This window comes from Fusarium tjaetaba (genome assembly GCF_013396195.1).
Source record: "Fusarium tjaetaba strain NRRL 66243 chromosome Unknown NRRL66243_c0000188, whole genome shotgun sequence".
Classification (NCBI taxonomy): domain Eukaryota; kingdom Fungi; phylum Ascomycota; class Sordariomycetes; order Hypocreales; family Nectriaceae; genus Fusarium; species Fusarium tjaetaba.
The window spans coordinates 154,667-172,186 of record NW_023501384.1 but is presented as its reverse complement, the minus strand read 5'-3'; the positions used below and the strand labels follow the sequence as shown (position 1 = coordinate 172,186).

The 17,520-nt window shown below is 49.4% G+C and overlaps 6 protein-coding genes across 6 annotated transcripts; 1 reads left to right on the top strand and 5 right to left on the bottom strand.

Moving 5' to 3' along the window:
- Positions 1-344: 344 nt before the first annotated feature.
- On the bottom strand, positions 345-3,353 carry FTJAE_8618 (potassium transporter TRK-1; the record flags this gene model as incomplete). Its single annotated transcript, XM_037355453.1, has 3 exons — positions 345-1,307; positions 1,358-3,108; positions 3,254-3,353. The coding sequence occupies 3 exons, from the start codon at positions 3,351-3,353 to the stop codon at positions 345-347; spliced, it is 2,814 nt and encodes a 937-aa protein (XP_037204335.1).
- A 3,745-nt stretch (positions 3,354-7,098) lies between these two features.
- On the bottom strand, positions 7,099-9,576 carry FTJAE_8617 (DNA excision repair ERCC-3; the record flags this gene model as incomplete). The annotated part of the gene is made up of 1 exon (XM_037355452.1): positions 7,099-9,576. The coding sequence occupies one exon, from the start codon at positions 9,574-9,576 to the stop codon at positions 7,099-7,101; it is 2,478 nt and encodes an 825-aa protein (XP_037204334.1).
- A 412-nt stretch (positions 9,577-9,988) lies between these two features.
- On the top strand, positions 9,989-10,488 carry FTJAE_8616 (zinc finger protein; the record flags this gene model as incomplete). The annotated part of the gene is made up of 3 exons (XM_037355451.1): positions 9,989-9,993; positions 10,044-10,087; positions 10,169-10,488. The coding sequence occupies 3 exons, from the start codon at positions 9,989-9,991 to the stop codon at positions 10,486-10,488; spliced, it is 369 nt and encodes a 122-aa protein (XP_037204333.1).
- A 190-nt stretch (positions 10,489-10,678) lies between these two features.
- FTJAE_8615 (proteasome component PRE6) lies at positions 10,679-11,709 on the bottom strand (the record flags this gene model as incomplete). Its single annotated transcript, XM_037355450.1, has 5 exons — positions 10,679-11,009; positions 11,069-11,456; positions 11,512-11,564; positions 11,613-11,619; positions 11,679-11,709. The coding sequence occupies 5 exons, from the start codon at positions 11,707-11,709 to the stop codon at positions 10,679-10,681; spliced, it is 810 nt and encodes a 269-aa protein (XP_037204332.1).
- A 604-nt stretch (positions 11,710-12,313) lies between these two features.
- Positions 12,314-14,327, bottom strand: FTJAE_8614 (transcriptional regulatory moc3; the record flags this gene model as incomplete). The annotated part of the gene is made up of 4 exons (XM_037355449.1): positions 12,314-13,084; positions 13,138-13,257; positions 13,308-13,723; positions 14,105-14,327. 4 exons carry the CDS (start codon positions 14,325-14,327, stop codon positions 12,314-12,316), a joined length of 1,530 nt encoding a protein of 509 aa, XP_037204331.1.
- A 1,067-nt stretch (positions 14,328-15,394) lies between these two features.
- Positions 15,395-17,083, bottom strand: FTJAE_8613 (d-lactate dehydrogenase (cytochrome); the record flags this gene model as incomplete). The annotated part of the gene is made up of 1 exon (XM_037355448.1): positions 15,395-17,083. One exon carries the CDS (start codon positions 17,081-17,083, stop codon positions 15,395-15,397), a length of 1,689 nt encoding a protein of 562 aa, XP_037204330.1.
- Between the last annotated feature and the right edge of the window lie 437 nt (positions 17,084-17,520).

Here is a 17,520-nt window from a genome sequence, read left to right as displayed (position 1 = left end):
TCTGGAACTTGCTACGCTACATAAAAGACCATGAATATGAAAACACCTTGGTTCAGCCTCTAGAACCATCGTAAATTTGCGACATTCGTTCGGCTTGACATGAAACAAAAGCTTGCGCTATGACTATCGCCTTCCAAAAGCTCTATGTTCTTAAAACCCTGATGCTGAACGCCGTAAACCCTTTTGACATTTGGAATCGCTTTTTGTCCGGAAAATATGTAGTTTGTGAAATGATGCATGAACGGAAGACCCCTCTGAGAAGGACAATGAAGCCATGTAACGGAGTATAATGCCGTATCTGTCGTATGATCTGCAAAAGCAAAGCTTTGATTGTTGCCCGCTGTTTAGGGCATCGGGTTGGTCTCTGCACGACGAGGACCACCACTATGAGACTCGATGGTTCGAAGAGGAGGAACATCGTCCTTTTCCTCTTCGAACACTGGCTCGGTATTGAATCGCGGGAAATCCCGCAGGTTGTTAGAGTTGTTTGATGTTGCGCGTTTGTGACCGTGTATCTCGTTGCTGGGGATTACGGGACCAGGATATAAAAATTGGGAAATGATGCGACTATTTGCTCGCTCGCGTATGCGGCCTATACTGCCACGTCGACCAGGTAAACCTGGACTAGTAGGCGGTTCCATGCCTGAGGCGGTTGCCATTGAGGCATTTGTCCTGGTGCGAACAAGAATTGGTTGGTTCTCCTCAGCTTCCTTCTGGAAACGTGCCTCACTGGGTAACAGAACAGCACGATCCAACCCATAAGGCAGACCGCGATGGCGGCCACGGATTTGCATGGCAACGATGATAAGTTTCCCAACAACGGTGAACTGAGAGCACAGAGAAGCATTGACGTTGGATATACCCATACTCAAACCCACAGTTCCGTACGCACTGATAACTTCGAAAAGAACATCAAACAAATTGAAGTCTTTTGCCTTGAGACTTTCACCTTCACTGATGGCGAGAAAGAAGAACCCCACAAAAACGTACCACAAGTCGAAAGAAAGTTGGCGTCGCAGATGGGTACCAACATAGTTTAGAGCGCTGGCTGATTCCTCTTCATCTTCGTCTTTCTTGTTGTGGTAAACTCCGAGAGACTTTTCTTCGTAGACGTTCGTTCGGCGGATGGAGATTGCGATTGGGAAGATCGAAATGTACATCATGATCATGTACAAGACTGGGATGGCTGGGTGAAGGTCGCTAAGGCTGAAACACGAGAAGCCTGCAGTTCTTGTAGAGGCAGCCTGAAATAGACCATCCGCAATTCGAGTATGAACAGGCAGTTCAGCGACTGGACCTGAGTTAAGCTGGCGAAGGTTAGCATGATATAAACGAGAGGGGCTGACGAGCTGCATACATCTAAGACCACAAAGAAAAGCAAGTCTATGGCATTCAATGCGGCAAGAATCCAAAATAGCCACCAATTGGCGCTTGAGGGGAATAGGAGGGTGAAGCACCGGCGAGGATGGTCAAGAAGAAATCTGAGTTCTTCCCACAGGCCGGTCCCCTTAGGAACAATTTGAGCAAGAACCCAAATGACAAAACGTAGCATGACAGGAAAACCCGTGTTTCCAATGATAATGAAGAACCACATGATCATCATCACATACTCTGATGTGTTGAAAGAGTTCATACTATCAGGGGTTAGGGTCAGACCCAAGTCGTTGAATGCCGAGTTGGCCGTCCAAAATCCCCACCAGGTTCTTGAGATAGCGTTCCCTTCAACAATTCTCCCGTACTTCTCATTATGAAGAATGAAAGGCAAAAGGAAGGTTACAGCAATGAGCTGGAACCCCCAAAAATAGGACATTAAAATCAGTGCCAAAGTCCTCAGGGATCGATATTCGATACCGCCAAGTTCCTCTCGCTGTTCCAGGGTCAATCCCACAAAGTTAGAGTTTCGACCCATAGTCGGGGTGTAACTGAGGTAGGGCATATCTTTCGTGTGGTCGTTTGACAAGGCCGACTTGATAGTATCGATTGTGCGTGTTCGGAAAGCACGACCCATAGTGCTCTCATTGTCATCGTGCACCTCCTTCTGACCACGGTTGAACACACGAGGCTTGCGCACTCTAAGGGCATTAAGAGTGCCGCCAACGGCTTTGGCATCATCAGTCAGTTCGTGTTTGAGGGGACGTTTCGGCTCGGCAATAACAATGGTTGGTCTGCGGCCTGTTGGTGCCCTGTGGTCTAGTGTCGCGTTGTCTGGCCTCGATTCCACAGTTCTTGTCATAGCAATGGTGTTGTTGTCATCGTCGCCGTCCTGGGTATCATCATTGTCAAGCCTTCGAGGTCCCATCCCCCGCTCGGTTTCTCGTGGACCAGGAATCCTCAGAATTTCGTTGTCCTGGTTTCTTTGACGCTCTAGGATAGCGATATGCTCCGCATGGCTTCTTCTTTGGGGAAATTTGGTCAAGTCGTCGTCGACTCCGTCACTTCGCTTGACCGTCTCAGCAAACTTAATACCTGTCGGCGCATTCTGTGACCTGCTCTGCCCCTCATTCACTTCCCCGCCATCTCCAAAGCCCTGATCAGGTTTCTCCAAAGGACTTAGCTCTATGCTGTTAGAACGGCCGGCTGAGACTGTGTCGCTTTCATCGCTGCTCGCAGGTGGTGGTTTATGTGGTAGATTTTCCTCCTCATCATCGTTGGCGATCGCCTGAGATTGAATAACGTCATTTCCATCAAGCAGTATGCCGTCGTTCGTGATACGTGGAGGTCTCCCCTGGTAAGGCACAACCGTAATATGCCGACCATTGACTCCTTCTTCAGCTTCACGGGCTTCACTTCGTGGACGAGTCTTGGCCTTAGAGAGCGTAGCACGGCGCTGTCTGGCGTCCGTAACCCACCCTTGAAACCTCTTCTCGAACCAGTAAAGACGCAAGAAGACCACTGAAGTATGTAGCGTGATTGGGTTAGACGTTATAGTAAAGAGGTAAACGACAATTTGTTGAAAAGTGTTGAGAAGGTTGACATCGATTGGGTTCAGTCCAGCTTGTGTATTGGCTCCGCTAGCGAACATAAGAGAATCGACATATGACGTTTGACCGCGACCAGCACCGTATATAATGACGGAAGCTACCAAGGTTGCGCCAATGATCCATGTATCTAGGGGAAATGGTCAGACAGAGACTTGGCATTTGAAATTCGATACCTGATGGGAAGCGAAGGTGTAGGTATATGAGATGATCGCGTGGGGGTTGCGCTCAAGAAGGAAGCATGGGGGGTTAAAAGACCAATGGATGTGACTTACAATGAACGGAAATAAAGTTGAAGTGTGGTTTTTTGGACACAAACGGCGGCTTGACAGCTTTGAGCCGCGCCCATACAGAGGCGCGCGTCTCATCGAGCATGTCTTCCAAAGAAGCAGAAGTCCGTTGGCAACTTTTGTGATGCTAAGGAAGATGAGAAGGCAGAAACCCAGAAACAGGGAGAGAGAGGGCTTCCTGCGCTATTTGGATTAAAGTTAGTCGCTGAGCTTAGGGACTAGACTGTGCCATGGCTAAGGACAATTATAGTTATGGCGTAAGAAGGCGGAGACTGGAGACTGAATAACGGAGGGGCGCGGGAACTGAACTGGAGATTTCTTAACACACCACTCCCATTCAGCACAGAAAGAGCAAGGTTTTCTTGCAATGCGTCGAGTAACTATAAGAAAAAGCAATGGCCCGGCGACTTTGGTGCGGAGTGAGTCTCTGGGGCACTGCCAGTGGCTAGGTGATTTTGATGTCGGGAAAACAGGGTGTGGTGGCCTGGGCTAGGCTTTGGTTAGAAACAACCTGGACTAGTTAACCATTCTCGGAATTGAAGACCCGAATTGTTGAAGTTGGAAATAAAGAAGCATAGTGCTTTGATCGAGTCCCTTCAATAGATGGTGGGGATGAAGTTGGAAGAGGCAGATATCAAGTTACTTTGGCAGATTAAGAACTTTTCAATTAGCAACGAAGTGTACATGGACTGGACTATAAGGTAGGTACCTTACCTAGGCACTAGGGTGTCAGGAAATTCTCTAGAGATAAGGAAGGAGGAAGGCAATAGAACGAACCATGAAAGTAGCCCTGGCAGCGGAAATGGAAGAAAGATAGTGGGAAAAGCCCCTGGCGTTACCAACGCGCTACCTGAGATTCAAGGAAATGGAACGGACACCAAAAATAATCCAAACTTTTATCAGTGCACTGCAGTGCTGCGGCAACAACAGTAGCAACCGAGGAAAACAAAGACAAACGGCGGCGACTCGGAGTTCGCGATCCAACCACGAGGGACCTGTTGATGATTTCAAGGGGCCCAGACATCCATCTCGTGATTGATCAGCCACAACCATGCATGCTCGCTCCCGACACTTGGCTCTTCCATTATCTACCTACACACGGAAGAAGAATGGAAACGAGAAACCTCAATGTTACTCCGTACAGCCAGGGTACATGCATGGCAGGGGGTTTTCACGAGACAGCCGACTCAACAAACTTGGATCATGGACGTGAGGTGAGCCAAGCCATGGACCGAGATACCGGGTCCATAAACGACCCAGGCACAGCAGAGCACACACGCGGCATTGGCAGGGCTTGGGCCAGGACAGGGGTTGTAGAAAGCCCAGATGCTTGCAGATGGGGACACGGCGACGACGAGAAACCCATAGACAGACTGAGGATGCCACCGCGCGGGACATGTTCCCCGGTACCGGTAGGCGTTCTCCCGTCTGGTCTTTACATTAGTGGCTCCATTCTGAAGCTGAGTTTGTTGTCTCCAGTTATCGGTGCTAACTAGGTAGGCTAGCTAGGGCACTTAAAACACATACTGGGTATGTATGTATGTATGTATGTATGAACGGGCTGGAGGGAGACGGCGAAGTAGTGCGAAAACCAGTACATACGCATCAGTGTGTGAAAAGCTACTGAGATTACGCATGTGCTCCGTACAAACACTCTTTACCTACCTACTCAGAGCGCCCGTCGGTTTATGGACAGAGGAGCGGGAAGTGTGGCAAAAACCGTTAAAACGCCCGTTGATCCCGCGACGTTTGGGTACCTATTGTTCCTCCAACCTCTCATGATCAAGCAAAGCACCGTTGATGAGGTTGGTAAACAATATGTTACTGCATCGGAAGTACTAATATACCCTTTTCCCATGGCTCCTAACGATCATCGTGTTCACACCACCAACGCATCACCCGATTAGGTATCCTTGTAACAAGGCTAACAACGTCACCACGATTTGGGGCCGGCGAAGCATTGAACCGGCGCAATCTATGTAATTTGAGACCTCAATTCTAAGGGCAGGAATACTAGTAACAGCTCAACGCAAACTGGGCAATTTACTGATTGGACCAGATAGATTCCTGCGTTTGTTGAACATCTCAAATTTCTTTGTACCCAGATGGATTCTTTCAAGTTCCCTGCGGGCGTGAGCTTCGCCTGCGGGTAACAAAAGCCTGTCCTTGTCTGCTGTCTGTGTGTTGCACTAGGTATTATCGGGCCAATGGCACGCTAGGCACGTCCCCCTAAGCAATCTCCAATTCCATGGAAGCCAAGAAAATTCGGAGATCTGAGAGATGGCTCTACATGTAGATATATGGTGAAACCACTGACACGTGCTTTGCCCGAGTCAAACAAAGGGATAAAGTGGAAGAAAGGGGTTTGGACTCAGCAATTGGGGACACAGTCAGTCAAAACCAGTATGGGGAGGGAAGTAGGCCTCTCTGTTCGCAGTCAGGGGGGCATTTCCCATACTGCAATTGAGCTATTATTCTTGAAGGGCACCCAGACAATGCCTCAAATATTATGAGAGTTGGCAAACAGAGGTGGCGAGCTATCGATTGTGATCCATTGGCTACCACAAGGCCGAGGAAATGAAAAGTCTCCCACCAAGGTAGTACCCAGGTTGGTACCTTGTGCTGTTGTCAACATATTCAAAACGATACATACCCTCTCACCAAAACCGCTCCGCCCTTCTGACACTACCCTGGGATGAACTCCTCTAACAAGGTGATGTCACCGCTCTTTAATCGCATGTCCACAGACCACTACCCAATCCCGCGTTCACAAGCTACTTACTAAACACTTGCATGGCTGAGACAAAAACCTCTGCAGGCGTACATGAGTATGCGGCGCATCAATCAATGGGGTTTCCGGAAGAATGGAACCTTTCATTTAACCTAACTTCCATGAGGATGGACACTACGTACAAACAAGTCAATGCCTAAGGTAATATCATGCAGCCTCTTTTCAAACAGGTCATGCAAATGAGATATGAGCAAATTGCGCCATGCCACACCCACTCTCGCCGTCAAACCAGGAGAGTACTAATTGGAAAACACCACAACACCAAGATACATGGCAGAGTGCAGTTAGAATAAGCATCACCAATTCTTTGTGTGAGGTTGCAGCCAGGAATAGATATCCAAACCCTAGTACTGCCAAGCTTTTCTCCCCGTAAACTAAGGCAGCACTAGTTTCTTAAAGATCCCCTACCTGGGACCTCGTAGCTCTGACTCTAAATACTTAGCCATTGCTACTGCAGGAATTTGTCAGTAATGGTCATTGGTGAGGTCGCATGGGGCCTTCGACTCGCTCATAAACCATCCTTCACATGGCATCATATCTGAAAGCCGTGTCACACAACTAATACGTGGTGAGATGCATGCCACCCTCCGATTCCTAATTAGTTTATGAGACCTGTATAGGCTGGATTCTCCCTGTTGGCTAGTCTTCTTATCTTGCCATACGTTCATACATTCCTGTGTCACCTGGATCTTTCACCCCATGCACTGCAGTCGTCTCAAGTTACGTGGAGTCAGTCAATTCACTCCAATGAGTCATCTCTTGCCTACTTCCAGAAATCTGATTGAATACGGTACCAGGTGTGCAATGTGATCGGCTATGGCCGTGTTGTACCAAGTAATTTTTCCTGAACGCCGAATTTTTCCCGTCCTTGCGCCCTGAAAACATTATTATGCGTTCTACATATGCGTGATCTGCCGCTGCGTATTCTTATGCATACGACATTTTGTATTTACCCGTGATTCCGGTCCCCTGGCTCATCATTCTATGGCTCGTTCAATGTACCTTTACGTCCATTGTGCCGATTCCAACTGTCTTTCGATTACTGTGCTGCTGCTCGCCTGGCATTCTCGCGTCCAATCTTCTTGAAGAAGGCATTGCTGTCAGCCTTCTTCCGCTTTGCCGATAACTTCTTATTCTGCTCGATATACGCCATGTCCTGGCCACCACTAAGCTCGCCGAGAGTTCCCGCTGTTCGTCGAGCTCCCTTCTTTTTCTTGCGCCCCATAGTACCCTGATGGAACATGTCGTCGTTCGGGTCATCCTCCTCCATGCTCTCATTCTCCACAAGAACTTTCTGCAACAGTTCACGCCGCTCGGATACATCTGCAAATGCTAGTCCGGGTGTCTTCTCGATGTTTGCTAATTGTGTGATGACCTTGAAAGCATATCCCTGATCGACGAGGAAAGCTTGACGTTTGGAAGAAAAATACATTTCTTGCGTGTCTTTCGACACCAGAGAGTAGAAAAAGGCATTGAAACCCTCATCATTACGCCTTTTGGCCCTAAGAATTCGTCCCAAACGCTGCGCTTCCTGGCGACGTGAACCATAGTGGGATGAAATTTGGATGAGGCAGGTAGCCTCGGGCAAATCCAGGGACGTGTCTCCAATCTTCGATAGAAAAAGCGTGTTGACATTCGGGTTGTGCTGAAAGTTCTCCAACACTTGCAGACGTTCTGCTTGACCAGTGCCACCATAGATGAACGCCTTTTGAAGCTTTAGTGCATATGCTTTGAGCGCATACACGTTGTCCGAGAATACTATAATCTTGTCTCCTCTTGATTCGTGGTAATTAATGAGATATTGACAAGCCTGAAATTTCCGGGGGTTCATGATATAAAGCAAACCCTTCTTCCGGCTTGGTGCTTTGAGATACTGGTCGTAGAACTCTGTAGGCATTGGGCACCATACTTCTGCACACTGAACTCTAGCAATATGTCCTTGCTTTGAAAGCTCCATCCAATTGGCTTCAAATAGCTTGGGTCCGATAAGAAAGTTCAAATCAGAAATCTTGTCGTCTTCTCTAAGGAGTGTAGCTGTGAGACCAAGCTTTGAATGAGTCTTGATCGAAGACGTGACTTTTCGGAAGATGTTGGCCGGCACAACGTGCACCTCGTCCAGCAGCATCAGACCCCATTCTCGACCTGTCAAGAACTTCATCATCTTCTCTGCATCGTAAGATCGGGCCCGCGATTGTGTGACCATTGCATAGGTTGTGACGATGATCCCAGTGCTTCCGGTGAAGACGTTGTTCTTGGAATCGGATGTGAAGGCAACAATGTCATCGGGATTAATGTTGGACCATTTCAAAAATTCATTCCTCCATTGCACAACAGACATTGAACTCGTGCATAGAACAATGACACCCTTCTTGATAGTACACGCTGCTGTGATACCCACAAGTGTCTTTCCAGCACCACAGGGCAGAACGATTAGTCCACTCTTGGCTCGGCCGTTGCCAAACATCTTGCTTAAGCTTTTTTCCTGATAAGGCCGAATCTGAGTACCAGGCTTCAGATCAATATCCAAGTTTGCGTTGGCTTCATCTCTCCGAAAGTCATACTCCTCCAGAACTGGGTATCCTAGATTCAGGCATTCTTTCTGTACCGTTTCGACATCCTTGTCTGCAATTTCAAACGAATGCGTCACTTCCTGGTCCTCGTCATCCTCCTCGTTGAGCGTGGCATAGACCTCACCCTCCTGGACGGGTTGCCCATCTTTGCTTTGTTCGCCTGCTTGGCTAAGGCCATTGGCCTGCTTCACTCCGGCGGCATTCTGTGTTCCGGGAATGACAAGGCCGCCAATCTTTGGCGCAACTGATGTTGTGATCTCTTCCGTTCCTTGGACGCGTAAGGGACCAATTTTGGGGTTCTTGAGGAGAGTCTGGAGCATGTTTGGATCAGGACTTTCGACGTAGTACTTTGTATTCTTGAGCACCAGCTTCACCTTGCCGTAACTCTGAGTGCAACTTGTAATGAAATTTCGAATCTCGTCGGGCAGAGGTGTCTTGAGAAATCGATCTAGTGTATTGATGATGTCCTCTGGCGACAACCCAACAGAGACGGCAGCGTACAGGCTGTGTGTTGTAAGGGCGTACTCGTGCATGAAAGTCGGTCGAGACAGGGGTTCAGAAATAGTGATGAGGAAATCCTGAGCCTGCTCCGCGAGTGGATTAAAACTCTCTAGAATGATGCGGCCTTTTTGAGGGTCTATCCAGAGAGGTCGATTCTGATGGTCTTTCTTCAAGACCAGGTATGAAAAATCACGGTCGCCAAAGATGTGTGGTAGGGGATCCCGGATCGCATGTCTCTTCTGATAGCGATCCAAAGAAAAGATGTCTATATTCTTGTTCAAATCACGTTCCAAGGCCTCGTCGACGGGGCCCTCCTCCTCATCCGGCATGTCCTCATTGCTATCGATCGTTCGTGGCGTTGCAGCTCCAGGTGTTGACATGCGCGAGGACCTTCCCACTTTTCCCCCACCCTGGACAGCAACACCTGCTTTCCTCTTGGGCGGCATTGTTGCTGAATTTCCGGGCCGGACAATCAGGGCGTGGTTAGCGGCGGTCGTATAAATGCTGATGAAGGAAAGGAGAACGTGAAGGTTGTTTGGTGTGAGTAAGCGCTGCTAAGAGCGTCACTGAATGATAATGACTAACCGAGTACTTAAGTGGGTCCATGTTTCTCGAAGCGCCTGCTCTAGTAAGCAACAGAAGGTACCTACAACTACTCCGTACGTTAGCACCTGTGGCAGGGGGCTGTAAAGTGCATCCCGAAAGCCTGATTATTAGATACCCCACCAAAACTCTACCGACATTGATCTGAACCCAACCTGCAACTATTCTCAGACACCATAATCCAGCTGTGAACACTTCTCTCAACGACGCAGACGATATTGCACAACCTCAGGGAATTACTTATCACTTACTACAATGTGGTACATATGCCTCGATTCTGTTCATTATCCTGTGACTAATCAATGTCTAGCAAACACATTCTCAACGCCCAAGTTTCCGTTCGGTCGCCTTGTTGTACGTGCAAAGTTTATTGAAGCCAGTCTCCGCGGTTTTTAGCTGTTACCCGCTCAGCTTACCAACTCACTTTAACTACAGGTCGAAAATGGTTCGACTGTGTCGAATGCCACAGCGAACAGGAGTCACACCCTCTTAAGGAAAGCTTCGAGATGATTTTCGCGTGTAAGAAGTGCAGAAAGTGCTTCAGAAAGGATGTGAAGGAGTTCGAAGAGGCCGACGAGTTTTGCCCTCATTGCGACAACCATTTTGTAATCGACGCAAAGACCCCTCAAGCAGCTCTTTCGATTGAAAGCGACGATGTACGAATGGACAACAAGATGCTCAAGGACGACAGACAAAAGACACGAGGGCTCAGGTCCATCTTCGACCCGACAGAGGAAGCCGACAAGCTGGGTTAATTCAGAACACAAGATCAGATAAAAAGAGGAAAGTCGTGGCGTTTAGGATACATAGCGATTTGTCACTTTCAGGGGGATACGTTCTGAGAGAACTTAGGCGTGCATCATTAGTTGTGTTAATACAATGGCACCGGGTCCCGACTTTTGAGACCCGTGCTCTTGTCTATGTAAACTCTTCCCATACGCCTCTCTATTCCGCAGCGGAGTCATCCTGAGATCGAGTCAGGATGGCAGCACTGCCGGTTCCAGGGGTCCGTCCCGTCTTCTTCTTAGCAGCTTCTTCCTGCTTCTCCTGCTCAATTTCCTTGACGTAGCCTTCAATCTCGGACGTAGGTAGTGTTTCGATGGTGGCGCCAGGTGCCATGAGAGAAATCTCGATGTTCTTGGCTCCTGTCTGAACAACTTCGAGCAGCGACTTGATGGCAAGCCGGATGGTAGCCTCTCGGTCCATATCCTCCTTGTAGTTTCGCTCGAGGAACTCACGAACAGTCTTGCTTGAACGGCCGATAGCGTTTGCCTTCCTGTTGGATCATTAGTTTCGAGATCTGGCCTAATATTTCTATCATTTTGAATAACGTACCAGGCAGAGTAGATGCCGGAAGGCTCCGTCTGGTACAGCCGAGGGACATCGCTGCCGTTGTCGAACCCAACAATCAGAGTGCTAATGCCAAATGGTCGAACGCCACCAGCCTGCGTGTACCGTTGCTGGACGCCAGCGACATATTTGGTAATATAGTCGATAGTAACAGGGTCTTCAACTGACAACCGATGGGACTGTGCCTCTAATCGAGCTTTGTCAACGAGGATACGAGCATCCGCATTTAGGCCAGCGAAGGCGAGGGCGACGTGGTGATCGAGGAGCTGGATCTTAGAAGGGGTGATGCGAGTATCTTGCAGCTTCATGGCGGAGCGCTTCTCACATCCTAGCACCACAACATCGGCACCCTTGACACCGACAGCACAAGTTCCTATTGAAGGTATAAGCCACCGCAACAAAGCTGTTGACCAAAACCTGATATTTACCTCGCTTGACAGCTTCGCCGGCATATTCGACCTGGAAAACGTGGCCGTCGGGACTATCCAGATGTTAGGAAGCTTGTCGTGAGTGTTGTTATGGTACTGACCTGAATACTGCACTTATTGTTAGCGATGGATATATCATTGAACACGGGCCCGTTATGTGAACTCACCCGACAGAGCTCTGTCGTAGCCGGATGCCATGGTGTCGGATTAAAGAAGAGTTGTTGCGAAATCGCTGTGCTTGGGGGTAGACAGTGTGCTTTTTTGGTGTATGGAGGCGAACCGTGGAGTCGTTGCGAGGCTCAAGGAGTGTTGACGTTGATGTACAAGTATTGGAGTGCTCAGCTTCGTCAGAACGGCAGCCTGCCTGGTACCTACGGAAGGCTGAGAGCTGTAGCTCCCCAGTTAGCAACGGGCCGGAAAAACACCGTTGCGTTTTCCATGGTGGGCACGGACCTCTAATTACTGCTGGCTCTCTTCTACATGCTTATATCGACTTCATAGCCGCATAAACAGTCAACTGCCCCTGGTACCAATTAATCAAATCATTGCTTCATATACTCCGCTTCGTGCTTGCATACTGAAACCGCTACCATGGTCTGATTGATTCAGTTTTGCAGTCTTGCAGTCTCGCAGTCCATATAGATCTTTCAGATCCCTACTTCAACTATGTGCGAAGCTGGCTGTTTACACATGAAAAGAATGGATTTAACATTTCTCACGAGGCCATAAAAATAGGTGAACGGTACAAGGTAAGCGCACGACTAATGTTTGGGAATAAGAGACATGTCAACTATCCCCGAGCTTAGAACGTCGCCACTTCGGACCATGTTTGACTCTGTAAAACACCGGCAACATGTTGACCTTTCTCAATGAGCCTCGATCGAAAGCTGTCGATCCACATGATCTCCATGAGTCCATCCTGCGAAACCGAATTGATGTCTCTGTACAAATCCATCGCCACGGTCATCGGCATAATCAGCATGTCAGGTTGAACAGTGTCATGCAAGACTGAATCGAGTCCACGGCAGATATCTGCCGCAAACATGCGCCCATGCTGATATCGATTGAGGTCGATCTGCAAGTCGAATGGCAAGTCAGGCCACATGTTTGGGTAAGCGTCGATGACTGGCTGGTAGATGGATCGGTGCAAGCTTTCAATGCATTGGTGAAATAGGATTTGTGTCATCCAGTAATATAGGAAGGCAAGTCCGGTGTTTGCGTCCCTGAAAGCGTACGAATTTGTGAAAGGAATAAGACCTCCGGGGCTGATCAGCTCCTCAGTCCAGTAGGCCACGGGCTGTTCAAAGCTGGGACGGTTGGCCATCTGAAACCAAGCATCAAGATGTCTCTCAAGGGAAAGACAATCCCGGAGAAGCTGCTGAGCGCTATGCCGTCGATGGAGGGTTGGTTCTGACGGAACAATCTGATCAACTTGAGAAAGGATGGCTGGCAGCAGAAGAACCAGATCCAGGAGATGGTCCAGGAGAGACTTCGGATGTCTCTGCCATGGGACAGTCTTCCAATCTGGAGATGATACAAATGTATCTTGTCGCCTCAGGAGAGCGAAGCCGGTCTATCTTGCACTCAGCAGAAGGAAATAACCATGGATCGTTGAACGCTACTTACAGCTAGAGGTCGATACACCCGCACAAAGAAATGATGATTGGGAAAGTGACTAAAGTAGGCCGGTCCCATTCGTCTCATCCGCTGGGATCCTGATTCGCCAAATGCATATGCTGTTTCATGCTAGCTACTTGTTAGCAGTCATTTGGAATCGGTAAGGGTATTGCACAAACCTCGAAGAAGAAGATGCAGTAACTTTGTGCCGAGTCATCTTGCTCATACACACTCGGTAAACGTGCTAAGCATTGTGCTCTTACACCAAATTCTCCTTCACCCAGTAATGACTGTAAGTCTGTCGGCGTATATGGCGGGAAGGTAATGCGGAAAGGTGTGGAGTCATCAGCTGAATGATCTGGAAGAGCGTATGGAAGCCTAGTGTGCAGGGCCGAGACGAGAACCGAATACTCCACTCCTTGGTTTGAGACAAGTGTGTGGTCGTCCCAGGCTGAGGTGAGAGGAAGGACTGGCGTGATACCGAGAGTTCTGGGAGGCTCCTCGTACAAAGGCGAGCTCTCCTTCTTGGAGGATGAGCCTTTCTTTGGATGGGAGGCTACCCTGCCTTTATTCTGCGGCGTCCCGGTAATGAAGACTCGTTCTCGTTCATAGCCTTCACATTGCCTTCCACTCGATATACACTTCTGGCAATAAGGCCTCTCGTTGCTGCACTGTTCGAGAATGTGAACTTGGATGGCAGAGTTGGGATGAGATGATAGAGACTTACCTTGACTCTTCTACGCCGGCAAGTTTCGCAGCCTTTGTATTTCCCAGGAACGCCAACCATGTTTATCTTGGTAAGGAGGTTGAGTTGCAGGATGTCATCTTGACAAGTTGTGTTCGGGGCAGCTTCTATTATAACGAAGGAACTATGGGATGGCCAGGATTTCGGCTACCCCGTCTGCGATGCTGCACCTCAACTGTCACCGGCATCTGTTGCAATGAGGCATCCTGTCAACGGTCTATCACCCCACACATTGCGGAAGTCCATCTTGCACATAGTCGTTAGGGCCACCTCGACGGGGAGATGCAAAGATGGCTCCTTTCATGGTAATCACCCGGTGAAGTTTCATTGCGGTAATAAGGGCCACCATGTACGACGAATAAGGAGTGTTAAGAGGCACTCTTTCGACCTGACCTAGTTGGCGACGGCCGCTGACAACACAACATCCACCGGGTGTAAAGCTCTCTGGGGCCATGGCTCGGCACATGCTAGGTATGACGAAACAATCCAATTGGAATCGATTGGGGCTGGCGACGTCAACGGTCAGGGACCCACGACAGGGACTTTGGACTGAGATAGGAATATGCGAACGAGCAAGTCTTCACTTACAGGGAACTTTTGGCCTAGCGCATCGGCTTCCTGTGGAGAAGCTGCAGCATCCGCCCCATAAGGCTGACAGGGAGGTGTGTGAGGAAGGGCGGCATTGGCTCCTCGTTGGCCATCAAATTTAAGAGCTGAAGCTGGCTATTTGACAAACAACTTGGAGTGGAGGGCAGCTCCGTTACTCCTGTTTGACAGATTCCAAATGACGAGGACGTGGGCATGGGTATGGGCATGGGCACAAGCACAGGCAGGGGGCCTTTGAGATGCAATGAGACACAACCAACTCGTTACGAAGTGTCAACATTAACCGGTCGAGTCATGTTTCTGACCTCCAGTCGTATTGACTTGCGCCTTGCGAATATTTAGGCATTAATTTACCTGATAATGTGCTGGCTGAAAATAAGCAGTGACCTGCACGTTTCGCAAGATGACGGAGATAGTTCCGCCCTGTGGATTGATTGACTACCACCAACGCTATTCAAATCGGCTAACGACTTTATCTAAGCATGTCTGCGTATGTATGCAGACGTACTTTGGTCTTTGAGGGCCATGGCTCTTTTTTTTCAAATGGCTGTACACAAAACAGCCATAGCTGCAATGTGCACAGCACTTTTGCTTATACAACGCTTTCGGCCTCATTTTTCCAATTTTTGCTCACTCACGCTCGCTTAGGTCAGCGGGGCTATCGAGGTCGGTTTGGCCAGCCACAGCTGGAATTACTGAGCAGTACGAATGACGCTGCAGCATACCCCAATAAAGGGAAGGGGGGTCACATATGCTGTCACTCGGGTACGAGCCCAAGAGACCGGGGTATCAAATATACTTGTAGGGGTTCATGATGCCATTCTGGGTCAGGTGTCAGCCCTAATGCCGGGGAATTGTAACAGAGGATTGAGGTGAAAATAGAGTTCCACGACGCAGCGTTCGATGGACGGGGGTTCACCCAAGCTTGAAAGGTGGACGGGGCGAGGGGAGCAAACTCACGGGATCAAAGAGATTCTTAATCTGCTTCATCAGGCCAATCGTTGTGTCGTCTCGGCTGTAGCCGATAAACTTCTTTTTCGCAATTCCCAACCCATGCTCAGCACTGATACTACCACTACGCTTCTGAATCCATTCGTATACCCAAGGCTCCAGGGCCTTCTCAACTGCAGGATCGTAACGACGCACCGGAATGTTGAGGTGCAGATTGGAATCACCCATATGGCCATAGCCAAGTACGTCAACAACCGGGTGGTCACACGTGTCACCCAGAAGACCCAGATCGATCAGACGAGCCTTGGTATCTTCAACAATGGTATACATCTCGTCGAGGGGAATAGAGATATCGTACTTGTAGGTGCCGCCCCAATGTCCAAGGCACTCGGTGATGCCCTCACGCCAGCCCCACAGGTTGCGAAGCTGCGTCTCGTCCTGAGCGACGACACCATCGGCAATGACTTCTCGGGTCATGACATCCTCCAGGAAAGTCTCTAGTTTTGCGTAGTCATGCTCGCCGTTGGAACCGCTCGTCTCAATCAGGCAGTAGAAAGGGTATTCTCCCTCGAGGGGATGCTCCTGACCCTTAACCTCTGACACGATTCTCTGGCTGCGGCCGTCCATTAGCTCAAATGCAGATAGAATTTCTGATAGCTGCTTCTTAGCCTCACGGAAGGCAAGTTGAGCTTTATCATACGACTCTATGCCAAACACAGCAACGTTGACAGCGGGAGATCGCTGAGGACATTGAATAGCGATCTTCGTGATAATCCCCAAAGTTCCCTCTGCACCAATGAAGAGCTGCTTCACATCGTAGCCGGTGTTGTTCTTTCGCAGGGTACACAGGTCATTGATGACGGTACCATTAGGCAGAACAGCCTCAACACCGAGGACGGTGCCATGTAAGCTCCCATAACGGAGCAATCGCAGACCGCCAGCATTTGTGGCGACGTTTCCGCCGACGTGGCACGAGCCCTTGGCGCCGAGGTCGAGAGGAAAGATATAACCCTTTTGGGCAAGGTATGAGTCGACAGTCTCGAGCACACAGCCGGCGTCAATAACAAGTGAACCACTGACTTCGTCGAAAGAACGAATCTCGTTCATGCGAGCCATGCTAATGACGATCTCGTCGAAAACGGGAATGGAGCCTCCCACAAGGCCTGTGTTTCCTCCCTGGGGTACCACGGCCAAATGCTGTTCATTGCAGTATTTGAGGATGCCGCTAACCTCGTCAGTGGTGCCTGGACGTAGCACCAACTTCGACTGGCCCTTGTACTTGTGCATCCAGTCCTCATTATACGTTTCAAAGTCGGCCGCATCGACGCCCGCTCCGCCGCCCGTGATTCCGTCAATAATGGCCGAGGGGTTGTCACCCAAGATCTCACGGAACCTCGCAACGTGCTCGGGGGTCACCTGGGCGAACCGGGCGTCACGCTCGAGCTGCGGGTACGTCTCGGATGTCAGCTTGCTTTGCTGTACCCGAGTCTGGGAGAGGAGCCTCGGGGCTGTAGTCGCGATGCATCGGGCGGGCGTCTTTGAGTGAGCAAGGCTTCTCTCGAGGATGTTGGTCCTTAAAGAAACAGTCCTCCGGCCACCGGAGCTGGAGGCGGATCCTCTCAAGGCACGGAGGAGCTGTGAACGACACGACATGCTGGGAAAATCGACTCTGGATCGAAAGGGCCGTGCAGATCTTGAAGCCGGTATCCCAATTGCCTATCTAGAGGTAGAATTATAAGAGACGAAGAGAATCTGAAGCCGTAGTCCATATCGCCCCAGTAACATTTTATCTATTGCACAAGGCTAAGAAACTGCGGAGCCCACCTTTCATCCCTCTCACGCAATCCGAACCGGCTATGCATAAGGTACCTAGTACCTAGGTAAGCCCTCGGAGGGCAAGAAAACACCAAACCTCCATACAGGGTGTTAAAATAAACCAAGTAAAGAGTCCTCTAAGTCTAGGTTAAATTTACCTAAAGACTTTTATCCCTTAGGGTTAAGGTCCTGAGTTTTCTTTCCTCCCCTAGGTAAGGTACCTAGGTACTAATCTAACTGAACAAAGTCCGACAACTCTTCGCCCATCTACAGAA